This window comes from Astatotilapia calliptera, chromosome 13, assembly GCF_900246225.1.
Source record: "Astatotilapia calliptera chromosome 13, fAstCal1.2, whole genome shotgun sequence".
NCBI lineage: Eukaryota > Metazoa > Chordata > Actinopteri > Cichliformes > Cichlidae > Astatotilapia > Astatotilapia calliptera.
This window is the reverse complement of record NC_039314.1, coordinates 30,178,683-30,202,860: the sequence shown is the minus strand read 5'-3', so window position 1 is coordinate 30,202,860 and position 24,178 is coordinate 30,178,683. Positions and strand designations below refer to the sequence as shown.

General features: G+C 46.4%; 1 protein-coding gene across 5 annotated transcripts; it reads left to right on the top strand.

The window, feature by feature from the left end:
• Nucleotides 1-60: 60 nt before the first annotated feature.
• Nucleotides 61-22,310, top strand: syndig1 (synapse differentiation inducing 1). 5 transcript variants are annotated; one of them, XM_026191044.1, is made up of 7 exons: nucleotides 61-117; nucleotides 344-384; nucleotides 482-864; nucleotides 3,275-3,500; nucleotides 4,524-5,158; nucleotides 10,647-10,784; nucleotides 20,060-22,310. In XM_026191044.1, the coding sequence occupies exons 5-7, from the start codon at nucleotides 4,607-4,609 to the stop codon at nucleotides 20,216-20,218; spliced, it is 849 nt and encodes a 282-aa protein (XP_026046829.1). In that variant the 5' UTR covers nucleotides 61-117; nucleotides 344-384; nucleotides 482-864; nucleotides 3,275-3,500; nucleotides 4,524-4,606; the 3' UTR covers nucleotides 20,219-22,310. The 5 variants fall into 5 exon arrangements, 4 of the variants coding, with proteins under 4 accessions (XP_026046829.1, XP_026046830.1, XP_026046828.1 ...); XM_026191045.1 differs by having other exon boundaries at nucleotides 64-111; XR_003274346.1 differs by having other exon boundaries at nucleotides 96-384; nucleotides 20,060-21,531; nucleotides 21,710-22,310.
• The last annotated feature ends 1,868 nt before the right edge of the window (nucleotides 22,311-24,178 follow it).

Sequence of the window (24,178 nt, the reverse complement as noted above, 5' to 3'; positions counted from 1 at the left end):
TCTTCTTCGCTGGGTTCAAAACTACGATTAAATGAGCAGCGCGCACCCCGCTGGACGGCAGTGAGACATCAGCCCAACGAGTCCAACAGGGAAGGCGAAAACATCAGAGAGGTCTGTGTAAGTGTAACTAACAGGTACACAGGTGCAACAAATAGGTAAGTGTAACAGACAGGTGTAAGTAACAGTGTAACCGCAGAGGGTCAGGTACAGGTGAGATATATTAAGTTAAGGACTCAGTGTGACATGGAGGAAGGGCCTGGCTAACCCTTGCACATTAATATTATTATTGCTGTTTGGAGAGGAAAGCTCCAAAAACAAAAGTGTTCTGTTTTCTGAGTTACAGACATGGCAGTAACTCCTCCTGTCCCGGGGTCCTCCTCCAATGTACGAGCATCCCATTTCACACTGATTGAAGATTAAATATCAGTTTTTAATTTCTTGTATTTTCTTCATTTTTCACTACCTGATGCTTTCCCCTCAGTCTGCAGGGAGGAGCGCCTGGAGGCTCACAGGTGTATGTGCTGCAGTAAAGCGTCCACAGCTGCAGGGGGTGCTGACGTTTAATCTGTGAACTGCAGCAGGAACTGACCGAAGAATGAAAACAGGAAAGGAAGTTTGAAGTCAGCTGGAAATTTGGTTCTAAAGAATTTTGAGTGGTGAAGATAAAAATGAGTAAATTCAAGACAAAATCAGATTTTCATTTTGTTTCCAACATTCAGACCTCAGCGTGAGGGTGTGACTGTGGGCCCTGAGTGTGGTCTGACATGAGGTGTGCTGCATCTTTTTCTTTTTTTTTGCATCTGTTAGATCTGCCCTGGACCTGTGAGGTGGATGAAGCTGTGCAGGTCTCCAGTGAGCGTGAAGGTGATGCAGCATTTTTCATTTGTGCTGATTTATGTTTCCCTCTGCAGGAGTGACCTGATGTTGTGATGTGTGGATCACTGAAGGCACTTTTACCTTTAAGCTGCTTCAGCACTTCCCTTTTGTGCAGCTCATATTAAACATGAGGACAAATCTTACACAGTAAAACACACAAAAACACTCCTGCTTGCTTTAAAAAAAAAAGGTGGTGTGGGTGGAGCGGGATAACAGGGAATGAGGACTCCATCATTGCGTACAGCACGCCCTACATCCTGTTTCGTTTCGGTTACTATCCATGAATTTAGTTTGGAGCTTATTCTTCTGCTTTGACAAGTTCTTCTCACTCAGATGTTTGACCTTTTTTTCCTCAGCCTCCTCCAAAATTCTCTGCTTCATCCTGATCTCCCCTCCGTCACCTCCTCCCTCCTGAGGTGTGGTCTGTTCCTGGACTCTCTGAAAGCAGCTGTGCTTGAGTCCCTGTTCAGAATAATCCTTCTTTACCTGACACCGGCCTCTCTGCAGTTCATCCTCTGTCTGAAGCGAGATATTTAACTCCTCCCCATTTTCCACACAGCTTATCTCTGATTGGCTACCCCACACAAACAGCAGTTGGGCGGGGTTTCAGCAGGTCCCAAGAGTTCAAATCCAACCCAAGATCTATAACACCAACGTTAATGAATTAACAACTGCGTGGAAACCTGACTCCGTCCCCAGTGCTTCCACTGGAGGTACGGGGCTCGGCAGCAGCAGCTGATCGGCTGCATTGATGACCTGATCCGATGCACTGATGACCTGATCAGATGCATCAATGACCTGATCTGATGCACAGATGTTTGTCCATGATGCACAAAAGCAAACCGCTCAGACGAGCTGTGAGCTCCTCGTCTACAGTGATGTGACACACTGATGAAATCAAACCATCACTCATACCAGGTTTAATGGGACCTGATGAAGTTTTAGTGGGTGTACTCTGTCTGAAAAGTGTTTATGACAGAAAGTGTGGTTCATTTTAAAATGTCCTGTTTCCATGACGCCTGATGGAATATCTCACCCTGACATTCTCTCTCTTGACTCTTCCCTCGTTTATATTTTGTTTAGTCTCTACAAGATTGTTTCTGCATGAAAAGCAGCAGGTGGAGTTGAGACATCTAAAGCTACGTTCACACTGCAGGCGAAGGTGCATCAAATCCGTCTTTTTTGATCCTATGCGACCCATATCCGATCATGGTCTAACAGTGTGAACGGCACAAATCCGATCTGGGTCACTTTCGTATGTGGTCCTGAATCCGACACATATCTGATGTTTTAGAAAGCGACTGCTGTTTGACGGTCATGTCGCACTAAATCCGTCTTTTACGTCACTGACACAAGACAGACGCCGATTATCAGCGCTGGAGAAGCGCCCGAGATTCCTGGCCATCCAGTATAGATGTTAGTGAGACTGTTGGGAAGACAACGTTGGAGAAACGTGAACATTTTATTTGTACTGTATAATCTGCAGCTATCCTTTGAAGCACCGCCCCTCTAAAACAGCAATAAGGATCATTATTAGGCCAAATGTAGATAACAAAATAACTTTATGACTTAAAGCAAAATTGGGAAACGTAAAGTCCGAAACAAGACTTTATATGAAGGCCATCAGTCAAAGAATACTGTTGCTCTGGGTCTAAACAGAGCGCGTTGTGTGTGACGTCTTCGTTTGCGCATGCGGCCGCTTTGAGGGTTCACACTAGCGCGTGTTTGCTGTCGCATTTTATTTGTAGACAAAAAAATCGGATTTGAGCTTTAAGACCTGCAGTGTGAACGTAGCCATAGTTAGAATCGTAGGGCTGGCTTCCCTGACGACCAAAAAGATATCCAAGCACCCCGGATGTTCCCATTCCAGTCCAGAAGCCTCCTCCTGTTCCAGGAGCTGCCTGGCCTCCTGGGTACTGGTGCCTGTGAGTGTAATCACTGTGGAAACATGCATGAACTGAGTGTGAAGGAGATCTGGAACAGATTCGGTTTGTAATATTAGAACATCAGGACGATGTCTCCCAGCTAAAAACAAAGGGAGATGTCAAAAATTCAACATTAACTGAATTTCTGAATTTTTTGAGAAATTCCTGGATGCAGATCAGGATCAACTCCAAACTAAAACCAGTTCTAAGTCCGAGCAAATATCTTCAAATGTTCTTTAGATCATTGAGAAAGATGTCCCACGGGAGAGGCGGAGCCTGCGATTGGTCAGCAGGTCTGACTTCAGGAGTCCAAACCTGGACGTTTTCAAGGACGATTTATTCGATTCGTCATGTTTGATATGAGGGGCTTTAGGACCCTGTGGAAGAAGTCTCTGCTGACACACACCTCCTCTGTATTCAGCGCACATGCCTCTTCTCTCCTCCTCCTCCTCCTCTCCACCTCCTCTCTGCAGGAGAATCATTCTCGGAGCAGACGGACACCTGCCTGCCCGCCTGCCTCTCTCCTCTTACGGCTTTTTTGGAAATACGGAGCTTCGCATCGGGAACCCGCCGCCTCTCAGCCCGCTCAGAGCGCACCCAACGCGGCTGCGGGACGGCCGCGGGGGTCGCTGTCACGCCTGGATGCGCAGATGGATGGACGATGAATGGATGGACGGCTCTCGTGTCTCACCTTGGGAGGTGAGTATGTGCGCGTGTTTGTGTGTGTGCGCGTGTGGCTATCACCGTGCTGACGTCAGAGCCGGTGAGTGTCGGTATTCGGGTTTACGATGAGGGTTTTTCTGTAAACATCCGTGCACGTGCGTGTGCGCGCTGTCCATGCACGTGCGCCTGTCGGTGGTGTGGGTGCAGCTTTGAAGATGAGCTTTATTATTAATGTGCTGTGGATTATTTGATGTGAGCCGCAGCTCACAGAGTCACAAATACCCCAAAAACGTCAGGAACACCTCCAACACCACAGCCAAGGAAGCACCACAATATCTGAAGGCTGTAGGGAGGGAGGGCCGAGGCACAAAATCCTTTATTAGAGCTCTAATATACCAGGTGCTTCAGGTGTTTAAGGTTTCACACACGCTGCTGACGCCAGATATTCCAAACAGACCATCATCTGGTCCCAATATGAAGCAGCAAACACAGCAGTGCAGAAATGTCCCCGTATGTCAGATTGTCCTCCTGCTGATGGTTTCCTGCCAAAACATAAAAGGACCTCAGGTGTTTATCAAGGCATCTCATCGGATGCAGGATGCAGCTCAGCAGGTGAATCCTCTGACACACACACCACGTTTGCAAACACACGTCACACGGGTGCATGTGTCCGTGCTGTGAGGACAGCAGGACAGGCCTCTTCGTGCTTTTTCCTGGATCGGTTTCACAGAGATCCCTTCATACCCCTCAGACCCCGCCCACTACCTGTTTGACCCACCACCCTCTGCACCACGCCTTGGGTCAGTCAGGTCCCACACCTCCAGGCTCCCCTGGGCTATTCGGACTGTTACCCTGCCCACTCGCCACACCAATCTGAGCCATGTTCTGAGCGACCGTCACACACGGACCAGTGCCTTTCGTTGCACTTCCTGCGTTGTTCTCCAGTGTGTGCCTCTATCTCATTTTGTATTTATTCCTGCTGTCACAGTTGGTGTGGAACACCAGTACAATGACATCAATGGGCTTTTCTATTCTATCTTCTCTTTTTCTATTTTCCAGCAAAGTTCAGTATGCAATGCCTGACCCTTGACCTCTGACCTCTCTGAGAGACCCCTTGAGGAGGAAACGAGTTCTGAGGAGAGATGGAAGGTGGAGGAAACAAGGAGAGCCGAGGAGAAGAGCCTGAAACCTCCTCCGGGCTTGGGAGAGTCTCACGGAGAGGAGGAGGAGAAGCCTGCAGACAAAATGGCCTGATCAACACGCACAGGCTGGGGGCGGAGCCTCGGGAGGTGCTACTGTCAGTGTACTCTGCTCCTCAGTATCAGGGTCACGTGGTGGTGAGCACCTCCCCTCAGCAGGAGCACAGCAGGGGTCCTCCCCAGCTTCTGAACCCCAGCACTCTCCTGCCCCAGCATGGGGTGCCAGACCCTCACCTCAGGCCGGCCCCCGGCCTCTTCCTGTGCCCGGAGAGTGTCCTGCGGGCCTGGGGGGAGGCTGGGGGAGGCGACTGCTGTGAGACCACCTTCATAGAGGGACTTGGACCAGAAGCCTCCTCTTCTTCTGCCGCCGCCGTCTCCACAAAGGAGGTGCTGCTGTTTGCTGATGGGAAGTATCTGGAGTTTTCTGGTGAGGAGGCAAAGATTCACACACTGTCCTATGACATCGACGACGATGACGACTTCCAGGAGCTCGAGGTAAATAAGCTCTTTTCACCTCATGTTCACACACTCACACTCTGATGATGAGTTGGGGAAAACTCTGGCTTCAGAACCCCAAATCCAAGCACCGACCTTCTGATTGGTGGATGACCCACTCTGCCTCCTGAGCCCGAGGTGAGGGCAGAGGTCTGAAGAACGAGTGCCGGGACTCTTTTTCTAGTTCTGATTGAAAAGTGTCATCGACACAAATTCACTGAGGGAAAACAGGCACTGCAGTTCCTCTCATGTCCACTAGATGCTGCTGTGAAACGTCTCTGCGGTAGTCAAAACGGGCTTCCTCGTGGGTGCTACCACACCAAGGAAGCATGGCTGAAACACCAATGTTTTTGCCATTTAAAGTCATTGCTATGACAACAACAACCGCATCACAGTGGAACAATGTTAACAAAGTTCCCACATTGATTAGTGGTCCAGTCAGATCTTCTCTAACAGAGGAAGAACCAGACATGAGAGCCACTGTGAGTCAGCTCGTGAGGCTTGGTTTGGTGATCAGTGAGCTCACCACGATGGAGGTCAGGGCATCAAATCGAAATATATATAAAATAGCGTTTGAACACAAACCTGTCTGTGCTGTAGTAGGTGACATTCATGAAGCACATCCAGCAGAGTTTGGAAATCAGCTGGTATCTGCTTTCATCAGAGACATCAAGAAAGTCAAGATTTAAAGTGTCTGCGGTGTTACTGTTATAGCTGAGCTCTGAAGGAGCTTTTGTGGCTGCCGGCTCATCGTCTTGGCTTAGTGATTTCTGGTCATCATCAGTCACTCACAGATAGGGATGGGTATCGTTTAGGTTTTATCCGATACCGGTGCCAAATTGGTACTTTTGAAACGGTGCCGGTGCTTAAACGGTGCTCAAACCGGTGCTTAAAGAATGGAGAACACAAAATTGGTCCAAAAACCTCTCATGTTCAGCTGTTTTTTGTAAAAATATAACAATGTTAGCCTTTTCTGCAGCTATAGGGCATATATGGTATCACTCTTGGCTGGAAGCTTAAACAATGGAAAACACAAACTTTGTCCTAAACCTCTCATGTTTAACTGTTTTCCACTTTTTCTTTGGTCATTTTAGCCTTTTTGTCCAGGGTGAAGGGAGCATCTGCCATCAAACAAGAAGACAGCCGCATGTAGCTATGATGATGTTTGCTAGTTCACCTTACATGCATTAATGTAATAACGTGGTTAGCCTACTCAACGTAAATTACACACGAACAACATTAAGCTACTCACGCAGAGAAGAACGGCTGCTGCATCAAATACGGCGCATTTCTCGGCTTTTAAAAAAACGCTATGCGTCGCCAGGTGTTTCATCAGATTCGAGGTGTTACCTCCTTTGACAGTATCACAGTATCAGCTTAAAGCACTTGTTGCTGCTGAGTTTGCATATTTTGCTGTGAAGTACAGCCAGACTTTTGACCGCTTCGCCTTGGACATTTTTAATCTGTAGCTCTGCGCTAACAGAACGTACGTACCTGGCCCCGCCTACTATCCTCGGAAACGTAAAACGATTGGCTAGAAGTGTATCACAGCTCAGGAAAAAAAAAGCACCGAAATAAAGCACCAAAATGTGCGCTGCTTTTCGGTCTGGTTACTACCGTTTATGTCAGAATGGCACCGGACACCGGTACCCATCCCTACTCACAGATGCTCTAAAGTTTTTCAAGCGTTGCAGATGTTCTGACTACTTCAGACCTCCTGGGCAACAGCTCGTTGCTCCCCTTTGGGTATAAACGTACATTTTTACTATTGTGACTGTGAGCTGTGGCATCCAAGGGGCAGAAACAGCTTCCTCTGGGCTCTTTAGAGATCAGGTGAGGAACCTGCACTTTGAGGGATCTCAGAATGAAGGAGGTGTTTCAGATCAGATCTGATCAGGCTCAAGGTTCCTCCTGGATGCTTCTCTTTGGAAATGTTTTAGCCATGCCCAGAAATATGGAGGACCACAAGAGCCCCGCGCATCGAAATAAAACATTCTGTGCTTAATTAATGAATTGTAGAATAAAATCTGCATTTGTAAATTCATTTTTGAATTCAAATTTTATAAACTGCATTTCAAAATCCATTTCCCTTTCCTGTTCGCTCAGGGATTAACATGTGGATTAGCAGTTGGATTAACAACTTCATTTTAAAAATCCTGCTGCTATTCAAATTAGCCACACCGTGGGATGTAAGGAGCTCTCTGATTGGTTGGTCAGACACAGGCTGTCTGCCAGCCTGGATTTTTCTAGCTATGAGCTAGAAAAATCCAGGCTGGCCCTGAGTTAATCCCTGAGCGAACAGGAAAGGGAAATGGATTTTGAAATGCAGTTTATAAAATTTGAATTCAAAAATGAATTTACAAATGCAGATTTTATTCTACAATTCATTAATTAAGCACAGAATGTTTTATTTCGATGCGCGGGGCTCTTGTGGTCCTCCATACAGAAACCCCACCGGATCCATCCAGAACTAGATGGAACGATCATAGTCTAAGGATGTTGAAAAGAAAAGGGACCGGGCTTCTTTCAGGTACTTCAAGCTCCTGAGATTACCATGACCTGGACGACTGAGAACATACAGACACATGGAAACGTTAGACGTTCTGTCTGACCTGGGAACACCTCTGGATAACAGGAAGTGAAGCTAGTAAAGAAACATCTGGCTCTGATTTTTGAACAGGGCAGGTGGGAGGATGGATGGAAGGATGAATTGAAGGCTAGAGGGAATTACAGACAGACAGGTGGATGGATGGACGGTTGGAAGTCCGTCCATCGGTCCGTGCTGGGAGTCAGAGTGCTTCCTGCAGAATGAGATTAGCACTCAGAGCTGCAGCTCTCTGAGCGACACGTTTGACCTCCTAACAGCCAATCGCATTAAAGACGATTAGCTGAGATTTTGTCTCACTGAAGTCCAGCGTTAATCTACTCTGCAGCTCTGATGGGTGAGTGTGTGTGAGTGTGTGTGTGTGAGGGTGAGGGTGAGTGTGAGTGTGTGTGAGTGTGTGTGTCAAATTCAAATTCAAATTTTATTTGTCACGTACACAGTCATACACAGTACGATATGTAGTGAAATGCTTGGACAACTGCTCGTGACCTAAAGAGAACAAAAAAGGAAAAGGCTATGAATAAGATAGGAAATAAATATGAAAAATTAAAAAGGGTAAATTTAACTAGGAAGGAATAAAATATAAATTAAGGTTAAAAATGAAATAACTGTACAACACAAATTAGAATGAAGGGTAAATTTAACTGGGAAGAATAAGAAAGATAAATAAATTAAAGTTGAAAATAAAATAACTGTACAACAAAAACACACCCTGTGTGTGAGGGTGAGGGTGAGGGTGAGTGTGAGTGTGTGAGTGAGTGTGTGTGTGTGTTGTGTGAGGGTGAGTGTGAGGGTGAGTGTGTGTGTGTGTGTGTGAGGGTGAGTGTGTGAGGGTGAGTGTGTGTGTGTGAGGGTGAGGGTGAGGGTGAGTGTGTGTGTGTGTTGTGTGAGGGTGAGTGTGAGGGTGAGTGTGTGTGTGTGTGTGTGAGGGTGAGTGTGTGAGGGTGAGTGTGTGTGTGTGTGTTGTGTGAGGGTGTGTGTGAGGGTGAGTGTGAGGGTGAGTGTGTGTGTGTGTGTGTGTGAGGGTGAGTGTGTGAGGGTGAGTGTGTGTGTGTGTGTGTGTGAGGGTGAGTGTGTGAGGGTGAGTGTGTGTGTGTGTTGTGTGAGGGTGTGTGTGTGTGTGTGTGTGTGTGTGTGTGTGAGGGTGAGTGTGAGGGTGAGTGTGTGAGGGTGAGTGTGTGTGTGTGTGTTGTGTGAGGGTGTGTGTGAGGGTGAGTGTGAGGGTGAGTGTGTGTGTGTGTGTGTGTGTGTGTGTTGTGTGAGGGTGTGTGTGTGTGTGTGTGTGAGGGTGAGTGTGAGGGTGAGTGTGAGGGTGAGGGTGAGTGTGAGTGTGTGAGTGAGTGTGTGTGTGTGTTGTGTGAGGGTGAGTGTGAGGGTGAGTGTGTGTGTGTGTTGTGTGAGGGTGAGTGTGAGGGTGAGTGTGTGTGTGTGTGTGTGAGGGTGAGTGTGAGGGTGAGTGTGAGGGTGAGGGTGAGTGTGAGTGTGTGTGTGAGTGGTGTGTGTGGTGTTGTGTGAGGGTGAGTGTGAGGGTGAGTGTGTGTGTGTGTTGTGTGAGGGTGAGTGTGAGGGTGAGTGTGTGTGTGTGTGTGTGAGGGTGAGTGTGTGAGGGTGAGTGTGTGTGTGTGTTGTGTGAGGGTGAGTGTGAGGGTGAGTGTGTGTGTGTGTGTGTGAGGGTGAGTGTGTGAGGGTGAGTGTGTGTGTGTGTGTTGTGTGAGGGTGTGTGTGAGGGTGAGTGTGAGGGTGAGTGTGTGTGTGTGTGGTGTGTGAGGGTGAGTGTGTGAGGGTGAGTGTGTGTGTGTGTTGTGTGAGGGTGTGTGTGTGTGTGAGGGTGAGTGTGTGTGTGTGTGTGTGTGTGTGTGTGTGTGTGTGTGTGTGGTGTGTGTGTGTGTGTGTGTGAGGGTGTGTGTGTGTGTGTGTGTGTGTGTGTGAGTGTGTGTGTGTGTGAGGGTGAGTGTGAGGGTGAGTGTGTGTGTGTGTGTGAGGGTGAGTGTGTGAGGGTGAGGGTGAGTGTGTGTGTGTGTTGTGTGAGGGTGTGTGTGTGTGTGTGTGTGTGAGGGTGAGTGTGTGTGTGTGTGTGTGAGGGTGAGTGTGAGGGTGAGGGTGAGTGTGTGTGTGTGTGTGAGGTGTGTGTGTGTGAGTGTGAGGGTGAGTGTGTGTGTGTGTTGTGTGAGGGTGTGTGTGTGTGTGTGTGTGTGAGGGTGAGTGTGTGTGTGTGTTGTGTGAGGGTGTGTGTGTGTGTGTGAGTGTGAGGGTGAGGGTGAGTGTGTGTGTGTGTGTGAGGGTGAGGGTGAGTGTGTGTGTGAGTGTGAGGGTGAGTGTGTGTGTGTGTGTGTGTGTGTGTGTGTGTGTGAGGGTGAGTGTGTGAGGGTGTGTGTGTGTGTGAGTGTGAGGGTGAGGGTGAGTGTGTGTGTGTGTGTGTGTGAGGGTGAGTGTGTGTGTGTGTGTGTGTGTGAGGGTGAGTGTGAGGGTGAGTGTGTGTGTGTGTGTGTGAGGGTGAGGGTGAGTGTGTGTGTGAGGGTGTGTGTGTGTGTGAGTGTGAGGGTGAGGGTGAGTGTGTGTGTGTGTGTGTGTGAGGGTGAGTGTGAGGGTGAGTGGTGGTGTGTGTGTGTGTGTGTGAGGGTGAGTGTGAGGGTGAGGGTGAGTGTGTGAGGGTGAGTGTGTGAGTGTGTGTGTGTGTGTGTGTGTGTGTGTGAGGGTGAGTGTGAGGGTGAGGGTGAGTGTGTGTGTGTGTGTGTGTGTGTGTGTGTGTGTGTGTGTGTGTGTGTGTGTGTGTGTGTGTGTGTGTGTGTGTGTGTGTGTGTGTGTGTGTGTGTGTGTGTGAGTGTGTGAGTAAGCGTTTACACACTGAAAAGCTGCTCCTGATTGATTCGTGTTTTTGATCAGAGCGATTACTCCAGCGAATCAGAGAGCGAGGACGCCTTCCTGCTGATGCCTCCCAGAGATCACCTGGGCCTCAGCGTCTTCTCCATGCTCTGCTGCTTCTGGCCGCTCGGCATCGCCGCCTTCTACCTGTCACACGAGGTGAGGACTCAGATCAGCTGCATGTTAACATTTCTCTGAAATAGGAAATCAAAGAGTTCTCGTGTTTTGAAGCCAGAGGCTTAGCTGCATTGAACCCAGAACACTTTAACCTGCAATGTGCATGAATGAGGGAAACAATAGCGAGTGCACAAGCTGAGACTGTAACCCCCCGAAACCGGCGGGAGCATTTTAGGTCAAATTACTCTTGAACATGGCAAAATTGCAGCAGTTTCTGAAAGCACTGACTCTGTGCGTTTCACTGATGTTAGGGCCATTATGATAATCCCAGGCAGGGATTCAAATCTCAGCAAACAGCAAAAACAAAACAATAAAAAAGACGGTCAAAACTCTTCTCTCCACCAACCTTCGTCTTTACGTAGTGTGCCTAGGTTTACCGTAATAACCCTTAAATCACTGAAAAAGCACAGACCACTGGAATTCTTTCAGTTGAGCAAATGGTTCAGATTACAGATGTTTGTCACAGCAACAGGTTAGGCTTTAAAGCAGGGGTGAAGAACTCGAGGGCCGGTGTTCTGCAGGTTTAGACATGTCAGCTGGTTTAAACGGCTAAATGACCTCCTCAACATGTCTTGAAGTTCTCCAGAGTTCTCCTGGTAAAGAACATGTGAGTCAGCTGACCCAGGGTGATGTCTAAAACCTGCAGGACACTGGCCCTCGAGTTCTTCACCCCTGCTTTAAAGTGTTAAATACATCCGTCCTTAACAGAGCTACCAGAGGGCGAAATGCAGGGTACACCCTGAAGCAGTGTGTGTAAGGCTGGCCCGATAGATTTGAAAATGGCGTTTTCGTCTGAAAATGCTCCGCGCCCACACTAGCGTGTTCAGTTGTTTTCACAGAGTTGTGCGTCCACACTGAAATGGCCGAAAACGCTTACGTTCCAGTGCTGCACATGTGTGAAGCGCAAGAAGATTTGCCCTGCCTCATTTCTGTCTGCCGCTTATTTACTTCCGTCTCTTTGAAACGTGGCAGCAGAATGTTGAGGAAAAGCACCGAGTTTGTTAAATGGACTCACAATGAGGTGGAGTCGTTGCTGCGAGTAACACAAAAGTACAAAGTTGCAAAAGCGAGTGAGAATTAGAAAAAAGAAGAAAAGCTCTCAGGAGCGCGTGCAGACTGATGTTAATCTTTAATACGGCTGTCAAACAAAACAACTGCTGTGTAACGCCCTCCGCTATCTTAGCTTGGTCACATGACTGCATCACATGACTAACACGCGTCATCGTTTTGGAAAGTCTCGGTTTTCGCTGTCCACACTGCGACGCATGAGCACCTTCTTCAAATGTGTGCGTTTTCGAGAGCGTTTTCAAAACGCCGTCTCAGTGTGGACGGGCGGCCAAAACGGAGAGAAAACAATGCATTTTCAAACAAAGATGCATCAGTGTGGACGTAGCCCAACACAGAACCATACAGACACTGTTACTGCATGTGAGAGGAGCCACACAGCCAGCCTGTCAGCCGCAGCTTCTCGCTGTGAGTGTGCTAACCACCGCACCACCGCACAGGGAGCACAGAGGGCTGGATAAATGAAAAGACTAACAACACAAACAACAGAACTCAAGTCGTCCTACAACAGAGTTTAGACTAAAGCTCTGGAATAAAACGTGGCAAAATTAACAAACTGCAGATCAGGTAACAGGCAGACATGCTGAGTGCTCAGAATCTCGTCACTATTGGCTGTAAACTGCACATGCTCCCTGTGCACGTCCACGTCCGCCTGCAGCCTCGCTCTGCTCTCTCGGCTCTGCTCATCAGGCCTGAAAGCGTCCGATTGGCTGCTCTGCCCTCATTGCTCTGATTGGTTCTCCGCACTCTGGACTCTCTGTCCCGTTCGGCTGCTTCCGCCGCTACTCTGCACAGCATCAACCCCCCCGCTTCTCCGCGTGTCTGTACTCTGCTCTGACACGGATCGATACTGCATCCACGACCCGTTCAGCTGCGATAATTATTCATGTTTGTCTAACTACAGTCTGATAACTGCTACGTTAATGGTAACAGATGGCCAATGTGATGATGGGGTCACTGCTAACAGTTAGCAGCTGTGGTTTGTCTGTTTGTGGGATGGAGACATGATTCCCTCCAGCTGGAATAAACTACCTGCATGAAACAATCACGTGACCTGAACGTGGCAAGTGACCGTTGTGTATTTACAGTAATGAGTCAATGTGTGTGTGTGGATCATTACTTCAGAGCTGCGTCTACACACACTGACACAGTTCACCTTATATAACTGATCTGCAGTCAGCTGGAGGAGGAGAGATGCTCTCACTCAGCTTGTTAAAAGAATCAGGAGTGGGACGGATGCGGCGCCTCCTGTGACCTCACACAGGTAGGATCCAGGAAGGAGAACAGGTGAAAGGGAAAGCCCATGAAACATTCAAACGAGAGGAAATTATGCATAAACGCAACGCAGACACAGGAAGAACAGAGAAAGGAATAAACCCACGAACCGGCAGACAGCTACACACAGACCAGGAATTTCAAAATAAAACAGGAAACAGTCACACTCTCTGGTTACAGTCCAGTCATGCTTAAAGTGACGCTGCGTTGAAAGTTCCAGAATGAGAATAAAAAAAATCACTTGATTCCAGCATCAGTCTGACAGTTTGTAGACGAGGTTTGAACTTCCTGTTCCAGACTCTCTGCAGGCTTTTGACAAAAAATGGCGGCTGATGACTGCCGATTGCTGATTGGACGGCAGGAAGTCTGAAGGAAGCGGCTAAAAATGCTGAAAAGTTTAAATGGAGCTCTGGAATGTGCACAAAGCAGGACTGGTCGGATGCGGAGGGTCATCGCAACAAGCTTTCTGGTTGTCACATATGTGGTTTCCATGGCAACTGCACACCTACAGCTTCAAGGGAGCCTGGGCTGGTTGCCACTGACAACCCTTCCCACACTGAAATCCGTCAGTGAGAAACAACAGAAAGCACTGCGGCAGGAGGAAGAGGAGGAGGAGGAGCATGGTTGTCCTTTCTCTGTCAGAGGTTCATCAAACCAAAATCATTAAGAAAGGAATATTTGAAAGGTTATGAGCGCACAGGAGAGGATCCTGCTCACTCACAGAGGGAGCTTTACATCATGTTTGAAATACGAGAATCTTCTTTGGTCCCAAACCTTTAACACTAAGAAGTCCCACAGCCTTTCTAAGAACAGGCGCATCATTAAATGTACGATGACTGTGCCTGAAAGGTCGGAAACATGACACTCGTCAACATGTTCTCAGTAATAATGCTTATTTGAGTCCCGTGGAGATGTTACAGCTCTAAACGTACTGACGTGACTTCTTATTGAGGAAAAGTAACTGAGCGGCTGCAGCCAGTCGACCTGAGTTTATAATGAGCAGGTCGTTGGACGTGCTAATGCTAAACGGCTGTGTCTGAACCATCTGCTCCACAGTGAGCTTTAGTCCTCAAGTTTCCTTTAACTAGTTTTTATTGTATTTACTGCAGTCAAACACCCTGGACCTTCAGTTAGACACATGTCCGGTACAGAGGGTAAAAATATAAACTCAGTCTGATGCTAACAGAGGCAAGCAAGTCAAAACACAGAAAAGCACACCAGGAAAAATAACTTTTAAAATCAAGGACGATACAAGCTGAACTCACATATAACAAAGCTTTCACACAGATTACGGTGAACACTCGTGTGATGTATTGTGTATGAAGTCACATCAGGACTTTTATCTAATGATGGATGAGAAGAGAAACTCCCTCTGAAAATACTGTCAGGACACTTTTACTGTGAGAACAAACAGCTGAAAAGTGTCCTGAGAGTAAACGTGGCAGACTGAAACAATCGCTCCTGTTCATAATCTGATTTGGTGCTTTTAGAGCAAGCCCAACACGCACACAGATTCATTTCCTGGAGATTAACTCACACTACTACTGGGATGACCCTAACCTTAAAAAGCGTGTCTTCAAGCATTTCCCTTTTGTCCCAGTCAGAAAGACGTCTCTCTAATGTGGTGACGTATACACACTTAGGACCCCACAATGCCAGTAAAACCTGGCTACACATGCACACACAGTTTGAGCTTGTTACATAACTCTGGCTTCTCACACACACACACACACACACACACACACACACACACACACACACACACACACACACACACGTTCTTTATTTGGGCCGAGTGGGAGCATCTCCCCACTGGACCAGTCACAGGAGGTCCTGAGCTCACTGGCGCCCTCTGTCATGTGGTATGACATGGAAACTAATTAAATCTTACTGGAAACTGTGGTGATTACAGTGGTTATTTCCTGCCCACAAGCCAGTTAATCAGGTTTACAGAGTTAACTCAGCTGTCACCTGACACAGAGATAGATGGTCACTGGCAGCACACGGCGAACATCAGCCTCGGAGCTCTAACACATACCAGACTCCACCGATAAAACAGAACAAACAACCTGCTGTCTCAGTCGGGAAATTTGCTTTGATGAATTTGGTGTTTTAACCTGTTACTCACCCAAGTCACACTGCACAGTGTTGTTATGTCAGTCAGTACCAGCTCTGATAGCACATTAAAGCAGTAAGAATATTCAGATTCAGTCTGACTCAGTCAGGTGGGAGGCCTGGTCCCCCTGTGTGACGTTTAGGTTACTGTCAGAATGGACCGCTGCAGCACATCGCTGTCATGTTAGCAACATTTTTCAGGTCCACTCATTCAATAAGTGGAATCCAAGCAGAAGCTGATGAAGCAGATATCTAATAGAGCCCCTGAGGTCAAAAACCAAGCAGGATGCTTTGCTCCCTGATCACATCATCTTTATTAAAAAGCGATTAAAGAGCAGAGAGACTGATGGGTCCTCTCTACTGCTCTTCCTCTGCCTTTTAATCTCATTTCTTCTGCTGCTGTTTTGCTCAGCATCTCTTTGTAAAGCTGATTATCTGCCGTCGTGAGTGGAGTCTCCCCCTAAGCTCGGAGCTCCGCGGGCGAGTTCAGACCTGAACGCTGCTGGTTTCATCAGAGAGAAGATGGAGACAGATCTTCATCACCTGATTGCGCCAGTGTGTACGGCAAGCCGTCTTTGGGTCCCTCTTCCTGAGTGTTGTTTTCTCTTTGTTTTATTACTTTCTATATGCTTTCCGGATGTTACTGCCCTGATTGCCTATGATCGACAAACTCTTTTAAATCTTCGACCCTTGAATCACCAAAAGCCGGATCTATATTGGAACTTAGGGAATTTTTCCCAGCCTCGACCACATACTTCCGCCTGCACGGATTACCTGCCTCTTTTTACACCGCACAAGAAACGATATAGGAAACGGGGTAAGCGGAGTGGTTTTCGCGTTCGTATTAAAGCTTACCTAAAAGCACATGGAGTGATTGGCTACCGCTCCATTATTGACAACCTGTGGCCCTCCCAGCATACCTTCAGACTGTGTCGTCATCGATGGATTCGCTATGCTGGCCAGCAAGCCCATTCGGTTCTACCAGCTGAGTGTCCACCTGTATGGAGCTGGAAGCGGATCTCTGGAGGAGGTGTGGATTACAGTAATCTTCGTCGGCTGGGACGTGCTCCCAGTAGCGTCAACGAGGCTACGCTCCATATGGCACTGCTAAACACTAGGTCACTGGTGAACAAGTCCTTTTTCTTGCATCAAGGCTGGATGTCCTGTTTCTAACAGAGACCTGGATTCGCCCTGGTGAGTCCTCTTCCTTTTCGGAACTTCTTCCACTGGACTGTGCTTTCTTTAATTCTCCTAGGACCGCGGGCAGGGGTGGAGGGCTAGCCTCGGTTTTTAGAAGTAAATTCCGAGTGCGGCAACTGCCTCCCGCCTTGCACTCCAGCTTTGAAGTACAACTACTGGAGTTGTCCGGTTCCCCCCGGACCCTCTGTGCGGTGGTGTATCGACCTCCGAAGCGCAACAAGGACTTTATCCGTGAATTTGCTGATCTTCTAGGAATTATTTTCTTAAGTTATGATCGTGTACTTATTTGTGGTGATTTTAACATTCATATATGCTGTGAGGAGGACCTATTGGCTAAGGACTTTCTTGCCCTTATTGACTCTTTTAATATCACTCAGTGGGTGAGGAAATCAACCCACATTAAAGGGCATATGCTGGACTTGGTATTGTCGTATGGACTGGACATTTGCATCACAGACATCAATGATGCTGGGATTTCGGATCATTTCCCAGTTATGTTTGATGTTCAGTCATGCAATATGGAATTGAACTCTGAGGGTCCACCGAGCCTATCACGCCCGATTAATTCTGAGGCTGTTGCTCTTTTTTCTGCGGCCTTTGCCAATTCTTTTTGTTATGAAGACATCAGTAATGCACCTCTCTCGGTTGATGGCGTAGTCAACTCTTTCATCTCTATATGTACTTCTATTTTGGATACTGTGGCTCCAGTAAAGATTCGACGCCGTAAAACCTCACGCCAACCTTGGCTAAATGAATCCATCCTCGCTCTTAGACGTGAATGTCGTCGAGCTGAGAGAAGATGGAAAAAAGATCAACTTCAGGTGTCCCTTGACATCCTGCATATGAGCCGGTCTAAATTCCAGAAGGCTGCCAAAATGGCAAAAACTTCTTTTTTATCTAACATTATTGCGAATAACAGCCATAATCCTCGAGTCCTGTTTAAAATCTTTAATTCAGTGGTTAATCCCTGTTCGGATGTTTCAGTGGGTGCCTCCCTGGCCCTCTGCGAAAAATTTCTAAATTATTTTATAGATAAAATCTCATTGTTAAGGGCCACACATTCTTTGGTAGTAAATCAAGCCCCAGCTTCTGAATGTTTAACGGTTTTCCAACAGTCCGAACCTGTGTCATTTTTGACTTTAAAGGAAATAATTAATAATCTGAGAAGCTCAAATTCTTTGCACGACATTATTTCCTCTCGTATCATTAAGGATGCATTGAATACAATCGGGTCTTGTATTTTATTTCTAATGAACTTCTCACTGTCATCTGGCTATGTTCCGAATGTCTTTAAACATGCAGTCGTGCAACCTGTTATCAAGAAAAGTACCCTTGATCGTAACATTCTAGCTAATTACAGGCCGATTTCTAAACTTCCTTTTATGTCAAAGGTCTTAGAGAAAATAGTGCTTCGGCAACTACAGACCTATTTAGAGAGAAACGGTATAAGTGATAAATTTCAGTCTGGATTTAGACCGCGTCACAGCACCGAAACTGCCCTACTAAGAGTCTTTAATGACCTTCTCTTAATTGCTGACTCTGGGCGCCCTGCGGTCTTAGTACTATTGGATTTGACCTCAGCCTTTGATATGGTTGATCATGATATCCTTTTGGCAAGATTGGAACATGTAGTAGGCCTCAAAGGAAATGTTTTATCTTGGTTTAAATCATATTTTTCTGAGAGGTCGTTCTCTGTCTCGATGGGAAAATATTCCTCTTCTTCTGCCCGTTTCCGCTGTGGTGTGCCCCAGGGCTCGGTACTGGGTCCTGTGTTGTTTTCTCTGTATATGTTGCCCTTGAGCTCCATTTTTGAAAAACACAATGTCTCTTTTCACTGTTACGCTGATGATATTCAAATCTACCTTCACCTGACTGGGGATGCTTTATCCTCACCACATCCTCTGTTTGACTGTCTGAGTGATGTCAAGGACTGGTTATCACGTAACTTTCTTACTTTAAATGGAAAGAAGACAGAAATTATTGTTTTTGACCGAAATATGCCTCTGGGACAATTGACTGGCACATTGGGGCCTGTTGCTAACTACCTTACTGATACTGCCAGGAATCTTGGAGTTTTCATGGATAGTTCCTTCAAACTTGACAAACAGGTCTCTACTGTGGTAAAAACTAGCTTTCATCAACTACGCCTAATCTCTAAGGCTAAACCCTACATACCACACAAAGATATGGAGAAACTCATTCATGCTTTCATTATGTCAAGACTGGACTATTGTAACTCTCTCTACTTGGGTCTACAATCTTCTCTTCTGCAGCGTCTGCAGCTGGTCCAGAATGCCGCAGCACGTCTCTTGACCGGCACTAGAAAGTTTGACTCTATCACCCCTGTTCTGAAAAATTTACACTGGCTTCCTATCAGATATCGAATTGATTTTAATATTCTATTGTTTACTTATAAAATTTTAAACAATATGGCACCTGACTACTTAGCTGATCTCCTCTGTCTGTACAGCCCTCAGAGAGCACTAAGATCATTGGGCCAACTGCTCTTGGTGCAACCTAGGTCTCGGCTGAAGACCAGAGGAGGCCGTGCCTTTGCCGTTGCTGCACCCAGGTTATGCAATACTCTCCCTCTTCATATTCGCGCGTCAGATTCCATTCAGTCTTTTAAATCATGTTTAAAAACGTATTTGTTTGATCTGGCATTTAAGGCGAATTAGGGTAATTTACATCTGGCTCTGTATTTAGATTATGTAATTATCTTATATTTTATATATTTGTAATTTATATTTTATTGTGATTTTATTTGTACTGCGATTTTAATGGAAAGCACTTTGGTGTACTTCGGTCTTAAAAATGTGCTATATAAATAAATTTTGATTGATTGATTGACCTGATTGAACCAGAGGAAAAATTCTGATCGGTAACAATTACTGAGGCGTACCTGGACTAGAGACTTGGGATGATCTGATATCCTCGTGTTGGTGTTGTTCCCAGACCATCATGAAAATGTTGTTCCAGGTTCAAGTGACCAATCACATTGTTGTGACGTTATTCTTTTGCGCGCCAAGCCATTCATGCATTTATGAAATTCCAATGTTGCAAGGACAATATCAGTTCTGCTTACTGTTTAGGGTCAGGGTCCGTTGATCGGCAGACAGAGGCGGTTTCTCGCAGCTTAAGTACAGTTTTTTGTTTTACGGCAGTTTTTCCCGAAGTCGCAAAAGTATGACGTCACCACATTCTGATTGGTCACTTGCAGTGTTGATCCTGGAACAACATTTAGTATGATGATCTGGGAACAACACCAACACGAGGATATCAGATCAACCAGAGACTTGAATCCTCCTATAACATCAGCAGTGGTTGGCGGAGTTGCCTTACAGTGAGAAGGTTTGAAGCCGTCAGCCTGCCAGACTTTTCCATGTTCTTCTTGTTCCTGCATGGTTTCTCTCCGGCTTCCTCCCACAGTGGATGGATGGGTGGATACTTTAGCCCAGTTTCCCACTGTAACTGCCGTTCTAGCTCACCTTGGTGCAGTTTTCTGTGTTTTGTGTTTCTTTTCCCAGCTCGTGTCACACGAGAGCGACGAAATAAGGAGCTAACCTTTGTCTGACTTGTTTTTACGTCTCTGTCCCTCTCAGACCAACAAGGCAGTTTCCAAAGGAGACTTTCACCTGGCCAGCTCCAGCTCCAGGCGGGCTCTCTTCCTCGCCGTCCTGTCAATTACCATCGGGACAGGTATCTATGTGGGCGTGGCCGTGGCGCTCATCGCCTACCTCTCCAAGAATCACCACTGGTAGCCTAAGATCACGGAGCGAACCCTCACCTTCCCCTGGAGTTCAGCTCCCCAGTGAGTGTTTTCAGCATGTTGGCCGTCATCTCGAACTGGAGAACTTCCTGTGAGCGCACGATGGCGTCGGACACCCCGCTGTGCTGTTCTGAAGGGCCAATCGGATCCAAGGAGAGGAGATGTGTGAGAAACAAAGAACCAGCAGCATTTTTTAAAGCTTCTGCTGGCGTTAGTTTGTTTAAAAGAACATTTTTGGTGTGATTACTCTCATTTCCATCATCCAAACTGCACTGAATCATCACTTTAACTGTATCTGCATGAAAAGTTCTTCATTACTGTTGGAGGACGTGAATCAAAAAGCTCGAATAAACCCTGGAGGTGATGTTAACGTTCAGGGTGTAACAGTTTCTCTCATAGGAAGTTTTTAATGTCCACATCAGATGTTCAGCCAGAATAAAAGGAGGAGGAGTTTAAAGGAATACCATCAGCAGCACTAATAAGCATTTGTGTTATTTATATCCTGCTCTGTGGGCCATCAGCTTACCTGATTTAGCTCTGGACGTTACCTGTTGGCAAACACGGCCTCCATTTAACACCTGTGAGACTTTTTTGGATGTAAATGTAAATTTACTCTCTTCACACTTAAACAAAGACATAAAAAATGGGACCAAACTGTAACATGATCTACAGTGATGATAAACACAAGGAGAGTGTGAAGGGAGAGATGACCACACACCTGTGCTCAGGTGGACTCGGGTGAATGTGTGAAAGTGGACTGGCTGCGTCCTGTTTGCATATCAGGACAGACACAAAGACTTTTTATTTATTTATTTATATTTTTGGACAAACTCTGGACTTGTTCATGTGATAAAAGAGACACTGCTGAACTCTGTCAGCTGATCCGATGACATTGACCTCATCGTGTGTCCTTTTGGCTTTAAACCAACACAGAAACACCAACAACCCACCAACTGGTACGCCGGTGTCGAGGGTAGAGACACATCTTTCACCTGTCATGGTCTCTGCAGGTTTAGCATCTGGAGGTCAGGCTGGGACTTCATTTAACATCTGTGTACAGTTTGGTTATGAAATTTGGACATACATTCATTTATTATTCTTTCTTATTGTCTGTTTTGTTTTTATGCACACTGATGTCTTCTCTTTGAAAGTCTACAGACTTCTGGTCCAGAATCAGGACATCTCAGTGAAAACTGAATATTCAGCAGAAACCTTAAAAGACTTTGGAAGTGTTGTAATCATGGTTCTAATGCAGGACCCTGTTTGGTGGCTGTGTAAGACAGGTACTCGGGTCCTCGTCTACAGGTGAGCACTGGGAAACAAATTGTCATAGTCATGTGTGGACATTCAGAAAATGTTATGTAAGACTATCGGTGCGGGAACGTTGGGAGGTTTTTTCCGGGGTGTTTCTGATGTTCAAGTTTGTCTGGATGTCCAACTACAGATTTTTGTCTAGAACTTTTATTCTTTTGTTCATCCACAGATCTGATTGTGATTTTTGGGCTGGCCTCTCTTCTACACCCTTGGTACTGCAGGTCCAATTTGATGGTGGACTTTAAACGAAAAACAAAAATCCTTTGAGTGATATGGGAACATATATGAGTCTTTAGATGTCCACTGATGTCCACTGATGTGTAAATGTACTGTGGATTCTACATCTGTGTCAAACTTAATTCAGAGGTTTTAAAACATCCACTCAAGTTTCATTTTGAGGGCATCAATCCGGGATTGTTATTGAAAGTCTTTAAGTCTCAGTCTCCGTGGTGCAGACCACATTTATCTTTTGGCAAACAAAACCTTGTGTCTATCTCTTTGGTCCTGATCTTTGTTGGACACAATGTCCATTCACAATTTTTGCTGAAGGCCTTCAGAAATCCAAGAGTATCAAAACTGATGTTGAATCTCCACCAACATCTGAAACCAGTCTGGTGTTTGCATGTCTGCCCACTCCTTTTTAGGAAGTCCACCCAGGTCCTAGACTGAAGGCTGTACATGTCCAAAACAAACTGACTGCTCGTGGTGATCCTTCATAGAGAAAATGTTAAACCAGGGGTGGGCAACTCCAGACCTCGAAGGCCGGTGTCCTGCAGGTTTCAGATGTGTCCTTGATCCAAACAGCTGATTCAAATGGCTAAATGACCTCCTCAACATTTCTTGTAGTTCTCCAGAGGCTGGGTAATGACCTAATCATTTGATTCAGGTGCGATATCCAGGTTGATATCTAAAACCTGTAGGACACCGGCTCTTGAGACCTGGAGTTGCCCACCCCTGTGTTAAACACACATATCAGCTATACAGGCTTTGTGAAGGTCCAGGGTCATTGACTCAAAGTCCATCCAGCACTCGTGTTGGAAGTGTTTAAATGTGAAACCGACTGTGTATCCATGATAGAGTCATTATTTCCCAGTACAAACCTTCAGAGCTGCAGTGAAACCACACAGAAGAACACATACACATGTTCCTGAAACTCTGATAACAATCACTGCTGTCAGACCCTGAAGAATTATCTGTTTAATGACTCCGCCCACCTAGGAGGACAATCTACCACACCTGATTCACTGCTAAGCTAACCTTCAAGCTAATCGGGCTCTCTCTGACTTCAGACCATCGGATAGAGTCTGCAAATACTGAGTGGATAATAACGCCCGTTTTTAATGATTGTAAAGTCAGACTGAAACAGTCGTTGGCTGTTATGGATTTCTAAAATTAACGGGATGAGTCTCGTGCATTTCTTTACTGAAATCAAGCAGAATGACCCTTTAATCAGAGGTTCACGCAGTCTTCAGGTTTAAGCTGCAGGTGTGGCTCTGAAGGTGTTCAGATGGGTGCTTTTGTTTGGCGTGTAGGAGTACAGTGACGGCTGTTTAAACCCCCGATAACAGAAAGGCCGTGCAGCCACTGGGTAACGTAGTGGGGTGTTGATCGCAGAACGTTCATGATTCCTAAAAAGCTGCGGTGCGCTTTATCAGCCTGGACTGGAAACAGGAAATGGTTCATCCTCGGCAGCTTCAAAGTCTGGGCTAAAGGGCTGCAACCGTCATCACACATGCTGTCCGTACACGCTCACTGAATGTGTTTGACTTTCACTGAGATTAGCATCTGCTAAATGTTTCAGATTGAACTCTTAATAAAAGTCAGAATTAAAGGAGCTTTTTGTCAAAGCTCCCTGTTTGCTGTCTGTCAGTTGTTTGACTCTTAGCCTAACATGCTAAGCTACATGAGCTTATAACTTCCTGCCCAGCTACAAATCAAACAGAGCTGCTCCGGTTAGCTGTTTTTTTAAGACTTCCTGGACTTTAGGTGCTCGCTAATAAAAATGTAAATGTTTGTGTCTGAGGTACTTTCATTGAGTTGTTTGCAGACAGTTCAGCCTCACACACTTCTCCACCTAAGATGGTGTCCCTGCTGCAATCTTTCCAACCACAACAATTCTCCTCTCAGGAACAATTCTGGAGAGAAAAACACACGGGAGACTGGATTAAATGGTAAATTCACACAAGCACTTTTCTATACTTCAGTGGTTTCAAACATTCACACTCCGGTGCATGCACTGGAGAGCAACTCAAGGTTCAGCATCCTGCCCAAGGATAGATTGGCATGCAGAGTGAAGCAACCAGCAATCAAGCCAACAACTATCCGATTAGTCTTGAGTTATACTTGGGAATATTTCTTAGGAACACCTACAGCAGGTAAATAAATATCAGTAAATATATTTCTAAAGATGCACCGGATGTCAGTAACAATCCAAATCAACGGGTCGGTGCTGTTTCTCCATGCCGGTCACGTGGACTTTGATGGCGCTGTAACCTGCACTGGTGGACGGCACGCTGAGCTGCTCACAGTCGCCGGCTTCTGGAAGTGTTCCTGAGCCGTGCGCTGATTTATCACAGAGTCGTGTTTTTAATGCAGCGCCACTGCAGTTATCAGCCTCGTCTCTGCACGCACACATTCC